The sequence below is a fragment of the Chiloscyllium punctatum genome, chromosome 8 (assembly GCF_047496795.1).
Source record: "Chiloscyllium punctatum isolate Juve2018m chromosome 8, sChiPun1.3, whole genome shotgun sequence".
Classification (NCBI taxonomy): domain Eukaryota; kingdom Metazoa; phylum Chordata; class Chondrichthyes; order Orectolobiformes; family Hemiscylliidae; genus Chiloscyllium; species Chiloscyllium punctatum.
This window is the reverse complement of record NC_092746.1, coordinates 7,895,009-7,915,431: the sequence shown is the minus strand read 5'-3', so window position 1 is coordinate 7,915,431 and position 20,423 is coordinate 7,895,009. Positions and strand designations below refer to the sequence as shown.

Below are 20,423 nucleotides of genomic sequence, written 5' to 3'. Positions count from 1 at the left end.
GCACCACCTTCTAATGGGGAGTAATCACTGATTTATTCAGTGATGCCCACATTTGCACAATGATTAATAAAAAGGAACAAAAAAGGTTGCCCAGTCTTAATTTGCTAGATCTAATGGAAATCTGTTCCATTAGTACTGTGGTAGTGCCCCACAACAGAATGGAGGATATTCTCAATCTGAAGATGAGACTTCATCTCCTTAAAAACTGTGCATTGGCTACTTCTACCATGGCATGTACATTGTGATGGCAAATAGAAGTAGATTTATCTCTTTTGCTGCTCTCCTCATCACCTGTTGCATATACAGTTGAGCAGATATATCTGTAGTGGTTGTGCTACCGCAGTACTCTTTGGACGATAATGAATATTGCTGTTCTGTCACTTAAGAGTACATTCAGTGCAATAGGGCAGCTATCTAAACTTTGGCACAAGTCCCCCTCTGGACAGTCACCATGTGCTGGTCCTTTGGCTTAGTCTGCCACTCTTGAAGCTGAAATTTAACTGGCTTTCTGCCCAAGAAGGTTGGTATCTTTCTGCTAAAACCTGGATCTCCTTTACCTCAGCATTATGCTGGTCAGCAAGATCTACCCTGATCAGTTCGAAAGGGTCCTGGGCTGGACAATCCATGGCAACATCCCTCTGCTTCACCGTCTCTCTCAGAGGACTGGTCTGTCATTCACCTTCCTTTCCTTGGATCAGGAGAAGGATTTGACAGTGTGCAGCATGAATATTTATTCATGGGATTTGGGTCTGGGATGTATTTCATCATCTGGATCCAACTTCTGTGGCTGATTAACACTAATGGCTCTTTGTTGGCATTCTTATGTTTCTGGAAAAGAGTATGTTGCAGTATCTTATGTCTGGCCAGTTACATGCCAACTGTGTAGAGTCTGTCCTCTACCTCCTCCAGAGGAATTTAATGGGATTGGATGTGTCAGGGTTGGGTCTTGAGGTTGTCCTCTCAGCTTGCACCAATTATGTGCTCATCTTGGTCACAGAAGCTACTGGCCAAGGGCACACACAAGTGTCAAAAGGTCTACGACACGGTGCCTTTCAAGAGGATCAATTGGGAAAAATGTTCCAGACTCCGAATTGGTCAACATCTCCTGGAATTCCTGCCAGCAGTGGTCTGGTCTTTTGCCGAGGGCACCATCCACTCCCTTTACCTGGGAAACTATTTTAGTTCTGCTGAGGAGACGTAAAATACCAAACCTGAACAACCTGGAGGCTAAGACCACCACTTTTCCTACGGGGGTCAGACTTTTATCATAAGCTAACAATTCTTTGGTACTGCTTGGTCACAATGAATTCTTCTCGTTGTGTTTGTTGCAAGATACAGAAGAAACCAACCAACTTCTTCTGGGACAAAAAGGTTCATAGGATCCCTGTCAGGGTGCTGGATCTCCTAGTTTGGAAGGATGGTCAGATGCCGGTGTACATTTGCACACAGGCAACAACGTTCCGCCTTTAGACACTGCATAAATATGTGTTCGCCAAATGCCTCCAAGGAATTGAGTACTCATGAAATATTTCTTTCATGAGTTGCAAGGCTGTAATTTCGCACATAGTAACTGCAGTTTCTCTGGTTCTTCTTCCAGAAGCTGCGTATCTTTTACTAGGAACTGATAATGGTCTGGAAAATAGTCACCTCCAGCTAGATCTCCCTCCTGTCATGAATGGCAGCTCTTCTCTGAGAGCTGCTGACCAAGAATACACAACTCCTAGTAAGAGGACACGGTTCTGGTTGCAAAGATGACCAGGGTGAGGGATCTATTGGATGGCTGAGGAGTGGGCTAGATGTCACTGGGTGACAAAAACTGCCTCAGGCACTTCTTTCCCACAAACTGTGTCATCATTTGCAAATTCCCTCTATTACTCCATGCTTTTTTAATGTAGAAGAAATTGTTGAGATCATTTGAAATTTGGTATCGTTGTATTTGTCCTCATGAATGCAGGATGAGAAGTTCTGACTACATCACTTTCTTTGTGATGATATTCAAGTGCTGCTTTTGGTTTCAGCAGAACCACAGTGCCTCTTTTAGAAGGCCTACTTAGTTTCTTTAGTTGAATCAAAGCAGATAAATTAGATACTGATTACAATGGTAGTATGGAAATGCTTGACTGTAATCTGTAATTGTGTGAGCAAATATTCATGAAAATGCACATAATTGAGTCCAGCCACATTTGTTACCAAGTGGTTTTCAAGAGCATCGCAAGAGATGGACCAGAATATGGAGTTAGGCTAACCACGTACTGCTGCTTTCTTTTCTATTTCAAGTTCATTTGCTATTAACAGAGACATACTGAAGCACCTTACTATGCCATTTTTACTGTGTCAGTCTTTCTGTGCCTATATGTGGCTACCATTCTGCTGTTTCTTCTTTTACTCCTTCTCTGTGTTCATCAGCAAAATAAAATGTGAGTAAGGTGCTAGTGATACTGGTCTATTAGTATTCAAGATGTCTGCAATTATTTTTCAGTGGTACACCTGTTCTGCATTTCAAGTCTGTGAAAATGTTGATAGATCATCAATAATTTCTCATGTTATCCATCTGTAAAATCTGCACTAATAACATTGAAGGATTTGACAAACTAAAATTTCGAACGTTTTCTGCATCTCTATTTGCTAGCATAACCCCATTTAGCCATACACACATAACGGACAGAATTTTCAACTTGGTTAGGCACATAAAATGGTTGGGAGCGCATTGGCTACTCGTTCAGCACCTTATCGATTTTTTTCTGATGACTTACCCACTCCTACCTGCCTAAGTTGAAAATTCTGTCCACTAGAAACTGCAATTATAAAATAGCTGAAGAATTAGCACAAGGGAAATCCCACATTGCACTATTAAATTACAAGTGAATTTGGATACTCCTGTGGAAAGATTAAGCGGTAGTTCTTGGAGACAGACTGTTGCATCATTTTTGAGATTATATGGATAATCTGATAAGCAATGTAAATCTAATGTCAAAGACAGTAAATTATTAAAGTTATTTGCTGCATTTTCAACATAGATTTTAAACCCACATAATCTCAATTTAAATATTTAGTTGGCAATATTTCTAATTTTCATTTCCAACTGTTAGGAGCCAGCATTAGTGATGACCCAGAAAGTATATTCACTCCTGTTTCATGCATTATCATTAGAACTCCAGCCAGGAAGCACACAACAGCTGCTCAGCTAGCTGGAACCTTTAGCACCCCCTGTAGAAATATTATATAGAGTCACAGAGTCATAGAGATGTACAGCACGGAAACAGACCCTTCGGTCCAACCTGTCCATGCTGACCAGATATCCCAACCTAATCTTGTTCCACCTGCCAGCACCCGGTCCATATCCCTCCAAATCCTTCCTATTCATACACCCATCCAAATGCCTCTTAAATGCTGCAATTGTACCAGCCTCCACCACTTCCTCTGGCAGCTCATTCCATACACGTACCACCCTCTGTGTGAAAAAGTTGCCCCTTAGGTCTCTTTTATATCTTTCCCCTGAACCTATGCCCTCTAGTTCTGGACTCCCCCACCCCAGGGAAAAGACTTTGCCTATTTATCCTATCCATGCCCCTCATAATTTTGTAAACCTCTATAAGGTCACCCCTCAGCCTCCGACGCTCCAGGGAAAACAGCCCCAGCCTGTTCAGCCTCTCCCTATAACTCAAATCCCCCAACCCTGGCAACATTCTTGTAAATCTTTTTCTGAACTCTTTCAAGTTTCACAACATCTTTCCGATAGGAAGGAGACCAGAATTGCACGCAATATTCCAACAGTGGCCTAACCAATGTCCTGTATAGCTGCAACATGACCTCCCAACTCCTGTACTCAATACTCTGACCAATAAAAGAAAGCAGACCAAACACCTTCTTCACTATCCTATCTACCTGTGACTCCACTTTCAAGGAGCTATGAACCTGCACTCAAAGGTCTCTTTGTTCAGCCACACTCCCGAGGAACCTACCCTTAAGTGTATAAGTCCTGCTAAGATTTCTTTCCCAAAATGCAGCACCTCACATTTATCTGAATTAAACTCCATCTGCCACTTCTCAGCCCACTGGCCCATTTAAGAGGCAACTTACTAACTGTACCTCTTATGCTTGCATCCAAATCATTTATGTAAATGACAAAAAGTAGAGGGCCCAGCACTGATCCTTGTGGCACTCGACTGGTCACAGTCCTCCAGTGTGAAATACAACCTTCCATCACCAGCCTCTATCTTCTACCTTTGAGCCAGTTCTGCATTCCATGAGATCTAACCTTGCTAATCAGTCTCCCATGAGGAACCTTGTCGAATGCCTTACTGAAGTCCATATAGATCACATCTACCATTCTGCCCTCATCAATCCTCTTTGTTACTTCTTCAAAAAAAAACTCAATCAAGTTTGTGAGACATGGTTTCCCACGCACAAAGCCATGTTGACTATCCCTCATCAGTCCTTGCCTTTCCAAACACGTGTACATGTTGTCCCTCAGGGCTCTCTCCAACAACTTGCCCACCACCGACGTCAGGCTCATTGGTCTATAGTTCCCTGGCTTGTCCTTACCACCCTTCTTAAACAGTGGCACCATATTTGTCAACCTCCAGTCTTCTGGCACCTCACCTGTGACTACTGATGATACAAGTATCTCAGCAAGAGGCCCAGCAATCACTTCCCACAGAGTTCTAGGGTACACCTGATCAGGTCCTGGGGATTTATCCACCTTTACCTGTTTCAAGACATCCAGCATTTCCTCCTCTGTAATCTGGACATTCTGCAAGATGTCACCATCTATTTCCCTACAGTCTATATCTTTCGTATCCTTTTCCACAGTAAATACTGATGCAAAGTACTAAATTTAGTATCTCCCCCATTTTCTACGGCTCCACACAAAGGCCGCCTTGCTGATCTTTGAGGGGCCCTATTCTTTCCCTATTTACTGTTTTGTCCTTAATGTATTTGCAAAAACCCTTTGGATTCTCCTTAATTCTATTTGCCAAAGCTATCTCATGTCCCCTTTTTGCCCTCCTGATTTCCCTCTTAAGTATACTCCTATTTCCTTTCTACTTTTCTAAGGATTCACTCGATCTATCCTGTCTATACCTGACATATGCTTCTTTTTTTTCTTAACCAAACCCTCAATTTCTTTAGTCATCTAGCATTCCCTATACCTACCAGCCTTCGCTTTCACCCTGACAGGAATATACTTTCTCTGGATTCTTGTTATCTCATTTCTGAAGGCCTCCCATTTTCCAGCCGTCCCTTTACCTGCGAACATCTGCCCCCAATCAGCTTTCGATAGTTCTTGCCTAATACTGTCAAAATTGGCCTTCCTCCAATTTAGAACTTCAACTTTTAGATCTGGTCTATGCTTTTTCATCACTATTTTAAATCTAATAGAATTATGGTCGCTGGCCCCAAAGTGCTCCCCCACTGACACCTCAGTCACCTGCCCTGCCTTATTTCCCAAGAGTAGGTTAAGTTTTGCACCTTCTCTAGTAGGTACATCCACATACTGAATCAGAAAATTGTCTTGTACGCACTTAAGAAATTCCTCTCCACCTAAACCTTTAACACTATGGCAGTCCCAGTCTATGTTTGGAAAGTTAAAATCCCCTACCATAACCACCCTATTATTCTTACAGATAGCTGAGATCTCCTGACAAGTGTGTTTCTCAATTTCCCTCTGACTACTAGGGGGTCTATCATACAATCCCAATAAGGTGATCATCCCTTCCTTATTTCTCAATAACCTGCCTCAGCACAGCTGTAATGCTATCCCTTATCAAAAATGCCACTCCCCCTCCTCTCTTGCCTTCCTTTCTATACTTCCTGTAGTATTTGTACCCTGGGACATTAAGCTGCCAGCCCTGCCCATCCCTGAGCCATGTTTCTGGTAATTGCAACATTTACAATTCATTGAAGCCACTACTACATCTTGCACATATCCAGTTCAATGAAAATGGAGGCAGGATATCTGCTCAAACGTCAAGTCAACAAAAACATCAAGTTTACACAAACAGTACATGGAAGCTAAAAAACAATGTAACTATTTTTTAAATCTGGTGAATTTATTGAACTATTTAAGCAATTCAACTGATGCCAGAAATCTTTTGGACATTCACAATTGGATTTCTTTTTCATTGGAGGAAAGTTTAAAATTGACCATGAAGCTATCATCTAGTCTGACAGAACTGTTCGTCAACTTCAAACTTTCAATTCCAATTGTCCAAACTTAATGTTTAATGTACTGACTCATCAAATTTCCTAATTAGTTATTCACTATAATTTGTTGGGAAATAATAATCCCGTAGGAACTAAATTAATCTGACTTCTTTACCTGAATTATTACTTACCTCAAATGCTATGTAGTCCACAGGCAACTTCTCTAACATGTCATCAGCCAACCTCGCCACCACAACTTCTCTTGTTTCACCTCCTCCACTGGAACTGTCCTTGGGCTGAATGCTAAGTATAGTGTCTAGGACATCCTTAGCAAGCTTGCTCTGGTAAGTGATATCAGCATTAGTGTGCAGACCAAATGCTTCTGGAGTGTCATATGTAGGAAGACTCTGCAACATTCAGAATGTAAGAACAATAGAGCATTTATAAACTATGATAGTAATGTAAGAGGACATGTGACATAGTAATAATGCATGTACAGAAAAAGAGGTTGAAATAATTTATGAGCAAACATAGTCTGATCACATTTTAAAAGACAAATATTTAATGGTGAAATATGAATAAAAAACTAATTACAGCATAAATTAGTATACTCGATGGAGTTTAGATGGACGGGAGGAATCTAAATGAAACTTACAGAATATTGAATGGCCTGTACAGAGTGATGTTGGAAGGATGTTTCCATTGGAAGGAGGGACTAGGACCCAAGGGAGCCTTAGAGTGAAGAGAAGACCTTTTCGAACAGAGATAAGGAGAAACTTCTTCAGCCAGAGAGTGGTGAGTCTATGGAACTCACTGCCACAGAAGGCTGTGGACGCCAAGTCATTGAGTGTATTTAAGACTGAGATAGATAGGTTCTTGATTGTAAAGGGGATCAAGGTTTATAGGGAGAAAGCAGGAAAATGGGGTTGAGAAATTTATCAGCCATGATTGAATGGCAGAGCAGACTCAATGGGCTGAATGGCCTAATTTCTGTTTCTATGTCTTATGGTCTTAAATGGCTAATAGGTCAGGTTTCCTTTTACAAACATATATTAAATATTTCCATGCTTTGATAAACATTATTTGGAGATGCTGGCGTTGGACTGGGGTGTACAAAGTTACAAATCACACAACACCAGGCACAATCCACAACCACCTGATGAAGGAGCGACGCTCCAAAAGCTAGTGCTTCCAATTAAACCTGTTGGACTATAACCTGGCATTGCGTGGATTGTAACTTGATAAACAATCAGTGTCGAATATCTGCCATTTTGAACAATATACAAAAAACACATAAAACTCAGTGAACAATGTTAATAAAGGAGGATGCTGTGTGTGAATGGAAATACCTTCAAGTAATGAATTAGCAAATTTGAAGAACAGTTTCATTTGCCTTGTGAACAGTATTTTCACAATGAAAAATTGCTAGGCCTGCTGAAGATCGATTAAACTGTTTACTAACCTGAATGTATGTTAAGTACTGATCCACGGAATTGCACTTGGGAATGCTGTAACCCTTGTAGAAACAGAAGTCTGAAGCAAACATATTTTCACTGAACCAGACTTTAGCAAATGTGTTCAGCAATCGTTTGTCATAATCATCTGTGACTCTGCCACCATATTGAATCTCACCGATCATGTATCTCACTGTAGTCCAAGAAACACCCTCGAGGCAGAAAAGTACAATTGAACATCATCACACAGCACTTCTAAAAGATCAAAGAACTTCAAGATTGATTTTGATAATAATGGAGAAAATGACTGTGGTAAATTACAGCAATTATAATTAGCTATCTTTTATTGTTAAGATTTCATTTTGCTCTATCAGTTCTTTGTCCTTCTTACATAAGGTTGTAATCAGAGTGCAATCAGAGAAAAGATAATTTGTGTCACATATCCACACAAACATTCTGGCATATGTTATACTTCCACTCCCCATTGTGAATCTTAAAATTGTCTCAGATACTTCTCAAACTCTTTCTAAAAAGGTGCATTTTTTTCTCAACATGAGCTATTTTCCAGTGATCAATTCCTCAATTTTCAGTTATCATTCATATGTGAGTTGAGGTAAATGCTTCAATGAACACAAAACATAGTCTCTAAATTTCCGTGAGGAGTTTCTGACGTTTTGCTGTAACTTGTGAAGATTATCGGCTGAAGCTTTGGAAATCTGATCCGAATGGCTAATTTTATTACCAGGTTATGTTATTCCTCTGAGTTTTGCTTATCTCTTACTGCAGAAATGTGAACATTTAGGATACCTCAGCAAACTTAATTAATTTTTGAGATGTGCCCATTCCTTGCAAATACTGGGAGTAATTTGAGGCTCTAAGGTCTTTTAAGGTCATAACATTTTAGTTCAAATCCTATAATCATCATCCCATGGTACAAACATATTGATGCAAATGCAGTTACCCAGCTACAAGAAAAACCTCCATAAAAAAAGTGTAAACAACTTGAAATGTCGACAAAGGCTACTACACAATTTAGGGGCATCTTAATTACATTGGCAATATTGGATACTATCTGAAATCGAGTTGCCTGCTGAAGGTTCGAGAATAGCTAAACTTTCTACCACTAATTATTAAGCTATCCAGCACCAAGAAACAGAATTGTCACAGCAGAATTAAGAACCAAGAATTGTGAACAGTACCTTCTTGATATCCATATCATCTAGATGGTTTTGCACAAATTGCACAGTAGCATTCAAGTCAGCTTGGTTAAATTCATATGGTATATTCCAACCAAGAGGTCCATACTTGCGACGTTCTTGCACTGTTGAATGTAAAAAGGCCACTGCATAGAGCATAGGCTTCCACTGAATCATGTTACTAACATCCAAAAGATCCTGATTGATTCCTGTTGATAAAAGTAAATGCCTTTTAGGATCTTCAGGTAAATTCCTGCTGTGGAGTTTTCACATTAATTGTGGAAACTTCCAATGGACTGATTCAAACATTTACCTGCGTGGTTACTGTACAACTGTAAAATTACTATGGGTGAAACCCTAAATTTACATTCTCTATTATTTATAGAAGGTTTACAGTGTACATATGCTGTCGGACGGAACTCAGAGAAGGTTTACTAGACTAATACCTGGAAAAGTGGATTGCGTTAGTTGGAAAGTCTACACAGGCTAGGCCTGTATCCTCTGGAGTTCAGAGGAGCTTAATTGACTTAATTGAAACATAAAAGTGTGAGGAGACATGACTGGATGGATATTGAAAGCATATTGTGAGAGAATCTAGAAAAAGGGGCCATAATAGTGAGCCCATTTAAAACAGATTTTCTTTCTCTCAGAGGGCTGAGAGTGTTTGGAACTCCCTTCCTCAAAAGACAGTGTATGTAGAAACTTTAAATATTTTTAAGACACAGGTAGGTAGATTTGGGGTTAAATTCAAATCAGACATGATCTTATTGAATAGCAGGGCAAGCTCGAAGGACCAAGTGGGCTCTTCTTGTTCCTTGTTTGTATGTTCATAAGCTTTTCAGTACATCTATTATTTTGTACTGTACTGGAACAAACACGCCATTGCTCAACAGATAAGGAATTCGTAAAAAAAAATTCCTCACTAACTACAATATGGAAAACCAATTAATTTGGTGCATTTAATGGTGCTGCATGAAAAAAAGGACCCTGGCCAGAACTTCTTTTCTCTATTTTGTACTAGAACAGAGCATTTTGATTAACATCTCATTCACAAGAAACTCAGGGGCATTTTCCCACTGTAGCAGTGGAATCTGGAGCAATAAAGCCACTGTATGGGGGCTGAGCTGCAATGTCCAGTTATCCCACCATCAGCTCATGACATCATTTGGGTAAAAGCAGTTTAAGTAGGATCCAGGAATGGTCAATCTGAGCATCATTAAGCCTTGGATTATCCTTTTTAAATTAGGCACAACACTCATTAAAGTTTGCTATTTTGTTCATTAGTGCTTCAAATATGGCACTTATGAACAATTACATGACAAGCAAGTGTTATAAGATGGTCATGTTTTAAATTATTTCTTTTACTTCTTCTAAGTTTTGGCTTGAGTTCACATTTTTTGGCAGAATCTATGAATTCCATTTCTGTTCCACTCACATGGAGAAAGAGAGAGAGAAGTGGAAAGAGGGAGGGACAGGAACAGAGAGAAAGAAACAGGGAGAGAGGGAAGGCGACAGGGAGAAAGAAGAGGGAGGGACTGGGTCAGAGATGGAGAGTGAGAGACGGAGATAGGAGAGAGCACAGGAGAAAGGGAGAGACAGCAAGATGGGTAGGAAATAGAAAGGGGGAGTAAAAGGAGAGTGGGAGCACCATCCTGCTTGCTGGCAGGTCATTTTGGAGGTTTGAATCCCAACTACTCTCTCTCTTCCCTCTTAGTTCTGTCACAAATTTGCAACTTAGCCATAAACTGGTCAGTTACCTTTCCTTTCTAAAGAAAGCCAGCATGACTTACAAAAGTTTCAAATCCAGATTCAACCACACGGCTCCACTTTTCCTTTCGATTGTAAAAGAAATACAAACTTCTGTCTTCCAGTTCATATTTCCAAATACAATGTGTATAGATGTTACATTAGGGAATTTCAAAGATCCTTCACCCACTAAGTGAAGAAATTCATTCCCATTTCAATTCCTTCTGCATCTACCCTCCCAAGCCCTGTTAGACTTTTGCATGTTTCTATGAGATCGCTTCTCATTGTTCTGAACTCTAAAGGTTATAGGCTCAGGCCCTCAATCACTTGTCAGGACATTCCTGCCATTCCACTCTGTGGAAAGTATATCCTTCCTTCGGTAAATAAACTAGAACTATACAAAATGCTCAAGATATGGTCTCATCAAGATTCTACATAATTATAGCGAAACTTATTTACTCTTGCATTCACATCCTCTTGCAATGGAAGCCAAAATACCATTTGCCTTCCTAACAGCTTGCTGAAGCTGCATATTACTTTCCTATTTATGGTACACAAACATTAACACTTTTCAATCTCTCACTACATAGTAAATCTTTATTTACAGTTTCCGAATAAAGCAGACATCATTTGCTTGCCACATTTGTTTTCTGCCTGTCATGTTTAAGCAGACTAAATTAGCCTGTCCAAATCCTCACCAAACCTCTCTGCATACACCTCACATAACCATGACCATTTTGAATAATCAAATCTGGAAATATTACAATTGTGAGTAGTTGGGGCACAGCACCAATTTTTGAGGTAATCACAGACTGCCTGTCTATTCTTTCTCTTTGCTTTCTGTCCATTAACCAATTCCCAGAGGCAGCAATGCAAATCCTGTTGGCGTTGGTGGTAGCCTCCCAGTGAGTGTCATTTTATCAGTTAGTCCTGGCATCAGAAGTGGAATGGTCTTTTGAAAGCCAGCCCTGGAACATCAGCAACACACCCGATTTTCTGTAACTCGCAACTTGCAATCATCATTCCATCCTCACTGACCCGTTGCTCTTGGAAAGACTGCCATTTCTTTTGGTAGTGCTGACAAGCAATAAAGTGTTGTTGATTTACGATTGGTTGACAGTGCAAAATTGATAGGGGTTAAACCTTTTTAAAGCTAAATGGTTTGCCAGTAATTACCATACTTTTTGAGCTTTTTATTGGTTTAATCTGATCCATGTCAGATTATCAGGCTTGCAAGGGCACAATTCTCAAGAAATCTAAGGGACACACATCTTGCCCCAGAATTACACTCTTGATAACGGAGGAGAGGTAGAAAACCTATTCATGGCCTCCTTTCCTTGAAAATGCCTCTGTGAAATCTGAAATTGAAACCTGGCAGAAGCACAGGGTTGGGGGGGAAGGGGTGTGTGGGGGTTAAACCAGCTTTCTTCTTGAGATCTGCTAGGATCTTGCTTTAACTTCAGTGGGAATTTTGGAACTTTGGAATTTTAAATCACAACGTGAGGCCAATTTGATCATTTACACTTGTTCTAATTTTTGGCATGAGCTAACCATTAAATCTTATTTACCTGATACTTCCCCATAATTTGCAAATCAACATGCTAGTACCTTTACTTTAAATATGGAAGGTGCTACAGGCCAAAGTTAGCCTCAGTATGTTCAGGTTTTTATTCATAAGGTGTTGAAAGCATCTATGCACATCTACCAATATGCTTGGCTTACCACAGTAGGTCCTTCTTAAACCTGCCCGCAGACCTTGTGGAGGTTCATTGGTGAATTTGATTGACATCTGGAGAAGTGCAATAGGGAAAAGCTTATGGACCTCAGTTGTCATCCAGAGGCGAAACGTTTCATGAATATTTTCTGTTTCTGTGATGATGTCCATTAACTCATCCAAGAAATCAAGGCCTAAGTGACAATTCTGAAGCAAAGCCCAACCACCCTAAGAAAGAGAGAATAAATGCTTGAGTATATGCTCTCAGTAAGAAAAAACTTTTAATGCATAACGTATTCCGAAGCAAACATTAAGTAGCATGAATAGTTAAAATCAACCCAGGCTTTTAATTGATCAGCTGAAGACTTGATATAAAACAATATTGAAGACATCTATAGCCACAATAGGAGAAGATGTTCTGACTACATTATGTGAGAGGACACATAAACTTTGTGTTGGACCATTGGAAAATGTCCAAAGGGAGACTAGGAAAGACTTTCAAGGTACAGCAAGACACTTAATGAATACTTTGCATTGATTTATTCTGAATGATGATGGTCAACTGACAACATTATGGCTCTATTAACAAAAATATTTTTTAACATTAAATTAGAAGAGGAGGATATATTTTAAGACGGAAAGAACAAGGAACCTTAAAATAGACTGAATAGCCAACAAAAATGGTAGCCACTCTAGAATCAATCATAGTTCCTCTAGAAATTGGGACTATGTGAGGATTGAAGGATTTTCTTCAAAACAATCATTCACAGGTCATTGATGTCATTGGCAAGTCTGGTATTATTACCCATATTTAATTGCCATTAACTGAAAAACTTGCTGGGCCAATTAAGAGTCAGCTACATTGCTGAGTGTCTGGAATCATTCATAAGCCAAATCAAGTAAAGATGAAAGCTTTTTTTCCTGAAGATTATGAAGGAACAAGGTTGATTTTTACAATGATTTGATAGTCACATAACCACTGCTGAATGCAATATATAAAAAATAATGGATATTTATTAAATTAAATGAATTTAAATGATAGCATTTGAACTCATGTCTCCAGATAATTAGTCCAGGTCACTGGATTCCCAGAGAATAAGTCTGCTACTAATTCCTCTGATGAAATTGTGCTAGTGCTCCTTTGGACTGGAAAGAGGCAATAAAAGTTCCAAAATTAAAACCTGGGAATAAGACAGAACCAATCCACAGGTCCACTGGCTTGTTGTCAGTACTAAGTGAGAAATAAGACAGAATCATGAAACTAGGAGAAAATGAGGACTGCAAATGCTGGAGAGTCAGAGTCAAAAAGTGCAGCGCTGGAAAAGCACAGCAGGTCAGGCAGTACCAGAAGAGCAAGAGAGTCGACGTTTTGGGCATAAGCCACAATAGGAATTATGCCCGAATTATGCCCGAAACGTCAACTCTCCTGCTCCTTGGATGCTGCCTCACTTTCAGAATCATTAAACTGCACTTTAGAACCATTTAGCTAAAGAAATCCATGTCAGGGATAACCTAATGTAACCTTCCTAAAAGAAGGCTGTATTGCATCAATTTGATTGGATTAAATTGCAGCCACCGGAGCAAAGTGGTTCAATTGATATCCTGTACCCGGTCAGAAAGCTTTTAATAAATATCACACAAGATGTTTCTCCACAAGTCAGAAGTTTGTGGACTTGAAAGCAAAATTATTGGTGGATTGAAAACTGGTGAAAGCTGTGGACTTAAACTGTCAATGAATCTGCTCAAAAGTTAATTATCAGCGGTGTTCCACAGGGACCTTTGCTAATTGCTTTTTTCATTGATGATCCATAATGAAGTTGTTGAGGAAATTTTTCAAAATTCACTCATGGGAAGTGGGTGCTGCTAGGTGGCCAGCATTTGTTGTCCCTCTATAGTTGCCCTGGAGAAGGTGGTGTGAGCTGCCTTCTTAAACTGCTGCAGTCGATATGATGAAGGTGGACCCTTTGGGAGGGAACTCCTAGGCTTACACACATTATCAAGTCATGTATGCAAGTTAGAACTTGATGCTGAACACACAGATTAATTTGTAAGAGTTGATGGCAAATCATGCTTAACTTGAAAAAATGCCATGTTAGACATGGGGACAGTCAAATATTAAACAAAACTGGGGTCACTATCTAAAGATAATCAGGTAATCCATCTAGGACTGAGGTAAGGAGAAACATCTTGACCCAAAAAGTGGTGAGCCAGTGGAATTCACTACAACAAACAACTGTCAAAGACAAAACATTGTACGATTTCAAGAAGGAGTTAGATATGGCACTGGTGGTTAAAGGAATCAAAGGTCCTGAGTTATTGAGCTGGATGATCAGCCATGATGATAATGAATGTAACATCCTGCTTGAAGGGCTGAATAGTCTACCCCGTTCCTATTTTTCTGCATTTACAAACTAAAGGGAAATATAAATAAAGCCAGTGCTGAAAGACAAAGGTAGCATTAACCGCGAAATGTTTTTAACCAATACTAGGAAATTAACTAAAATAACTAAGATTCTTGGATGATTTTAGAGAAAAATGTGTTATAGAACCTTACATATTATTTTGTCAACATATGAGATCTTATATTAACTTCTATGGAAAACCATCTCTGGTTTCCTTTCATGGTGCTGAATATTAAGGTTCTCGAAAAGATGCAGAGGAGGACCACAAGATTAATTTTCAGTTTAAAACTTTTGTTATCCAGACTGGCTCAATGAGCTGAGTCTTTGTAATTCTTGAAATTACCGAAGAGGTAGTGCTGGGAACCTGTCAGTCTGCCCCAGGAATTTGTTGGAAATTAGGGAAGAAATTGTGGGCCCCAGCTGAAATATTTGCATTATCTACAGCCACAGATGAGGTGCTGCAGCACTGGAAGGTGGCTAATGTTGTGCCTTAATTTTTAAAAATGCAGGAAGGAAAAAGCTGGGAATTATAAACAAGCAAGCCTTATGTCAGTGGTGGGTAAGTTGTTGAAGGGGATTCTGGGTGAAAGGATTTACATGCATTGGAGAGGCAAGAACTGGTTAGGGACAGTCAGCATGGCTTTCTGAGTGGGAAATTGTGTCTTACAAACTTGATTAAAAGTTTGAGGATGTAACCAAAAAGATAGCTGAGGGTAGAGTGGTAAACATTGTTTACATAGATTTTAGTAAAGCCTTTGACAAGATTCTGCATGATAGACTGATTAGTAAGGTTAGATCAGGGATTCAGGGAGAGCTTGTCAATTGGATACAAAATTGGCTTGATGGTAGGAGACAGAGGGTGAAGGTGGAGAGCTGTTTTTCAGACTGGAGGCCTGTGACCAAGCCTTGTTCCACAGGGATTGATGCTGGGTACACTCTTGTTTTAATATAAACAATTTGGATATAGGAGGTATGGTTAGTAAGTTTACAGATGACACCAAAATTGGTGGTACAGTCAACAGTGTAGGAAGTCATACAGTCATAGAGGTATACAGCATGGAAAACAGACGCTTCGGACCAACTCGTCCATGCCAACCAGATATCCTAAACTAATCTAGTCCCATTTGTATTCTAAGATTGGGCTAATAGGCTGAGGAGTGGCAGATAGAGTTTAATTTGGAAAATTGCAAGATATTGCATTTGTGTAAAATGAACAAAAGCAAGACTTATACCATTAATGGTAGGGTCTTGACTAGTGTTGTCGAATAGACAGACCTAGCTAGGGGTTCAGGTACATTGTTCTTTGAAAGTTGCTTTGCAGGTAGACAGAGTGGTTAAGAAAGCATTTAGCATGCTTGCCTTTATTACTCAAACCACTGAGTATAGGAGTTGGGGCGTCATGTAGAAGTTGTACAGGATGTTGATGAGGGCACTTTTGGAGTGCTGTGTACAGTTCTGGTTGCCCTGCTATAGAGAGGATATTATTAAATTGGAGAGGGGTCCGAAAGGATACACCAGTATATTGCTAGGACTTGAGGGTTTAAATTATAAGGAGACACTTGATAGGCTGGGACATCTTTTCACTGGAGATTTAGGGGTGAACTTAGAGTTTTACAAAATCATGAGGGGCATAGGTAGCATGAATAGCAAAGATCTTTTCCCTAAGGTAGGGGAATTCAGAACTCAGGGGCATATTTTTAAGGTGAGAGGAGAAAGATTTAAAAGGGACCTGAGGGGCAATGTTTTCACACAGATGCAGGTACAGTTACAACATTTACAAACCATCTAGACAAGTACATGAATATGAAAGGTTTATACAGGGATATGGGCCAAATGCAGACAAGTAAGAATAATTTAGTTTAGGAAACTTTGTCGACATAGATGAGTGGGACCGAACTGTGAGACTTTATGACTCTATAAATGTAATTAGATGAGAGTGATTTGACTGAAATTTAGAACATAAAGGATTAGGTTTTTTTGTAGCCTAATTAATTTCAACTGGATAATTCAGGGGAAAAAAAACAACGTACAATTGATATAAGGATAGAGTTAAGTGTTAGGAGAAATATTTTCTCAGAATACAGTTTGGAACAGGTTGCCAGATCATCTGAAGATTTCTAATTTGCTGTAGTCCAACAAGAGCAGGAGCTGTTCCCGGTTGCAACAAAGGTCACTTTGTATAAAAGGTACTGACCCTGTAATATATATCACGACCAGTGTGATCTCTTGGATGGCCCATGTGGGTCAGGGAGAAATTTTCTAGGTTATTTTTCTCCTATTGGGCTAATATATTTATCTGTTTTATGGACTTTCCCATATGGTTAACATGGCTTTAGGTAAGTGGGGGTTACTTATTGTGATGGAACAGGCGTCTTAAGCAAGACAGATTATTTTTATGTGACCATATTAATAGCAGTGTATTTTTGTGTGATAAAATGTCGTTCCATTCGATTTCCATTCCATAAATGCCAATGATAAAATTAGCAGAACCTGATAAACAGCTTATAAGAAACTGATAATCAATATCCAATGATATATGAAAATATGTAAGAGGCTGAAATTCCATGGGGACAAAGAATTCCAAGGGAGTGGTAGTGCCCTGCATCCCAATTGTCCCCATGTCCCACTATAACTGCAATTTCCTAAGAAAATGCAGAAGTAGTTGCAAAGATGGGTTATATTGTTTCTCAAGGGTTCACAGGTCTTTCAAATAATCAGTTGTTTCCACTGCATGAAACAATTGATTTGAAGGCTGCCTAACTTCAATATTGAAACAAATTAAGAGAAGACATTATGAGAGCTTGTTTATAAATTGTAACATCTGCAAGAAAACTTCACTGGGATTTATCAACCATATTTATGTTAGTACTTACAAACTGCATCATCAATTTTATACTGCATACCATGCATAAACACACATACAAAAATGTTCATAACACTGATGAAAAAAGTTTTGCTTAATACTGTAAGTAGGACTACCAATTTGGGAGAGATGGAATATAATAATCACAATTTTAAAAACCCACTTGCTCTTTGGACTTCAATCATGTCGTCCAGACATTTTTCGGTACTCTAAATACTCTATTGTTGCCATCAAAATAAGTGAAGGTTTTCCATAATTGTCACTACCAAACTGACATGTTGCTGGATGCTGGGTTGATGTGAGCCCCAGATCACCATCTACTTTAAAGAAGTGAGCAGAACATCAGCAGAAATTTTAACCTGTTTTTCAGTCAGAAAGCTGACAGCATTGGGTACAATACAGGTTTTGCACCCCTCCTTATATCATTCCCATAAAACCAATGGAGGACAAGAAAATCAGTTTGAGAGTAAAACTTGCAGCTGATGCAAACCTTTCAGCTTTCTGCCAGTGCAGGGTGCTTAAATTAACCATACTGACTCTGGTTCACATCGTATTCCAGTATGAAATCATTGAAATAAAATAGCTTTAGACATAAATCAATGTGTTCTTGAATAGAATATTTAATCATACACAATAGCTCTCAAACTCAGACATATTATTTTGTAGATGTTTCCTCTTACATTTGTCATAGTCTGCTGGAGAAGCTTACGGGCATGGATCTCTTGTCCTTGACCCATAGAGACACAGCGAGTTTCTATCTTGACTCTTTTGCCCAAAGCTATAATGGAATCTGTGGGATCAGAACCCATTGACAGAAAACAGATAAGAGGAGTATGTCTATCTGATTCCTTCCAAGTCATTTCCAAATCCAGGACAAGTCCTTCTGCATATTTTTCTCCCATTGCATCCATAATATATTTACGGGCCTAAATAACAAAAGGAAAAAAATTAAAGATTTGTTTGTTGCTGGGTCCTACCTCTCACTAACTTCCATCCAACAGTGCATAAAATTACAATGTTATGTTTGTTATATACATGAAACTCCATAAAATATTTAGCCATTCAATCACTCCCATTTTTAATAATAACTCCTTTCACTTTCATGACTGACAAATTACTGGTTTCCCTTGCGTATTGTCAGTTCTCATAATCTTCTGAAATGAATAACAATAATTACTCAATTGATTGATTTAAACGTGTTAAAGGAATGACCCACACGAAACCTGCCTCAATAAAAATAACAATGGGATAGGGATGCATTTATGCAATCGCGTTTTGCACACGCTCTGAGCCTTTTCTGTCGGCATGTCACTGGATGGCTTAATCAAGGCCTGTGTTTCCCTTGGACTGTCTACTGATGGATAAAGTGCAGAAAATAAAATAATAAAGAATGATGGATTCTGCTTTTGGGAAATTTCAAAACGCTCATTTTCCAACCAGGTAATTACTTGATTGGGTTTTTAAAGTCCTGCTGCCTGGCAGCAAATAAAATGAGATTTAAAAGCAATTTTTCTTTGTCCCACTCTAGTGCTGTCAACAGTGACTTTAACCTTATGAGTGTAAGGCTTCTGCCTCAGTCAGGACCTTACTCAGAAAGGTTTATATGGGAACCACTGGACTTACCACTTTCCCTGAACAGTGAACAGCTTCAAAAGCACAGGTAGCTCACCAATGAATATTTTTCTGGGCTTCCAATCACTTCAATCATGCAGGCAGGGGGGGCTTGCTCTGCCCAAACCCCATCGAAGGAAATAACCACACTGAATTGATTCTGTGATGTTTTGTGTACATTGCTTGGCCATGAAGCAGTGCTTCACACAGGAAAAATCAATTGAATGTCATGGAAGAACTATGGCACCACTGATGTATTTCATCAAAATCTCAATTTGTTATTGAAATGACCTAAAACACCAGTGGATTTTCTTCTCTCTCTTACAGAAATGTACTCTACATTATTAGCATTTTTACTTTCTGTCAGATGTGTGGCAATTTTTTATTTGTCATCTTGTTGTAGATTCTTGACAGCAGTTTGGGAAAGCAGTGAGGAAAGGCATGTTCCTTCTGGTGGTGATATAGCTGATTCCAACACACACAAACTGTGTTGGGGACTACCATCACCTTCTTACAGATGTAACCACATGATAGCTTTCCAATAACATCACTAATCATGAAATATACTGCTCATTGAAATTCACTTTCAACATCAGTGCACATAAGCCATAAATTAACTTATTTGTTTAAGCAGTGTGGAATCCAACATACAGTCTAATGAAAGTTTATATCATTGATAAGTGATAATCAAGGCAGTAATCTTTTTTAAAAACTGCAGAATGGTTCACTCTCTAAACCCTCAAAGATGTATAATTGATTAAAGCCTGCAGTCCTCTGCATTCCAATGTACCTGTGCTATGGTTCGATCAGGACACCAAGATCTGATCAGGAGAAGACATCGGAAACAGTCCAAGGATTGATCATAAGCATTTGGCAGAATCTCTTCTTCGGGAGCTTCTTTATCAAACCAGTTTTTCCAGAGTTTCTCATTTCTCCCAATCTATTTAAATAACATTATTGCATGCTTAGGTAAACAAACAAAAAAAAAACTCACAAACATTGAGCGATGTATAATTTTATCTGTTCTAAACCTACTTGATCCAAGATATCTGCAAACTGCCCAAGTTTACTTAGTTCCACCAGGTTTAGCCAGGTCATATCTAAGATCCACTTTGCAGGTTTTGGAGGACAAGCCTTAAGGTCCAATGAAGCACCACCTGTAGTGTGTAAAAGGATGCAAAGTTTCATCTTACTTAAGTTCATTTATACTCTTCACATATGAAAATAGTTTTTCTATTTAATGAGAACAGATAGGAAAGTGTGGAGACTTGTCAACACCATAACCTATTGGAC

At 39.2% G+C, this 20,423-nt stretch overlaps 1 protein-coding gene across 2 annotated transcripts in view; it reads right to left on the bottom strand.

The window, feature by feature from the left end:
• dnah5 (dynein, axonemal, heavy chain 5) overlaps positions 1–20,423 on the bottom strand; it is a 352,727-nt gene that overhangs the window by 12,538 nt on the left and 319,766 nt on the right. For both annotated transcript variants that reach the window (XM_072575131.1, XM_072575132.1), the window contains 7 exons: positions 20,166–20,287; positions 19,921–20,070; positions 18,200–18,445; positions 12,263–12,482; positions 8,798–9,003; positions 7,607–7,810; positions 6,336–6,551 (listed from right to left, as the gene is read on the bottom strand). In XM_072575131.1, the coding sequence (XP_072431232.1) occupies positions 6,336–6,551; positions 7,607–7,810; positions 8,798–9,003; positions 12,263–12,482; positions 18,200–18,445; positions 19,921–20,070; positions 20,166–20,287 (1,364 nt within the window). The remainder of the gene's footprint in view (positions 1–6,335; positions 6,552–7,606; positions 7,811–8,797; positions 9,004–12,262; positions 12,483–18,199; positions 18,446–19,920; positions 20,071–20,165; positions 20,288–20,423) is intronic.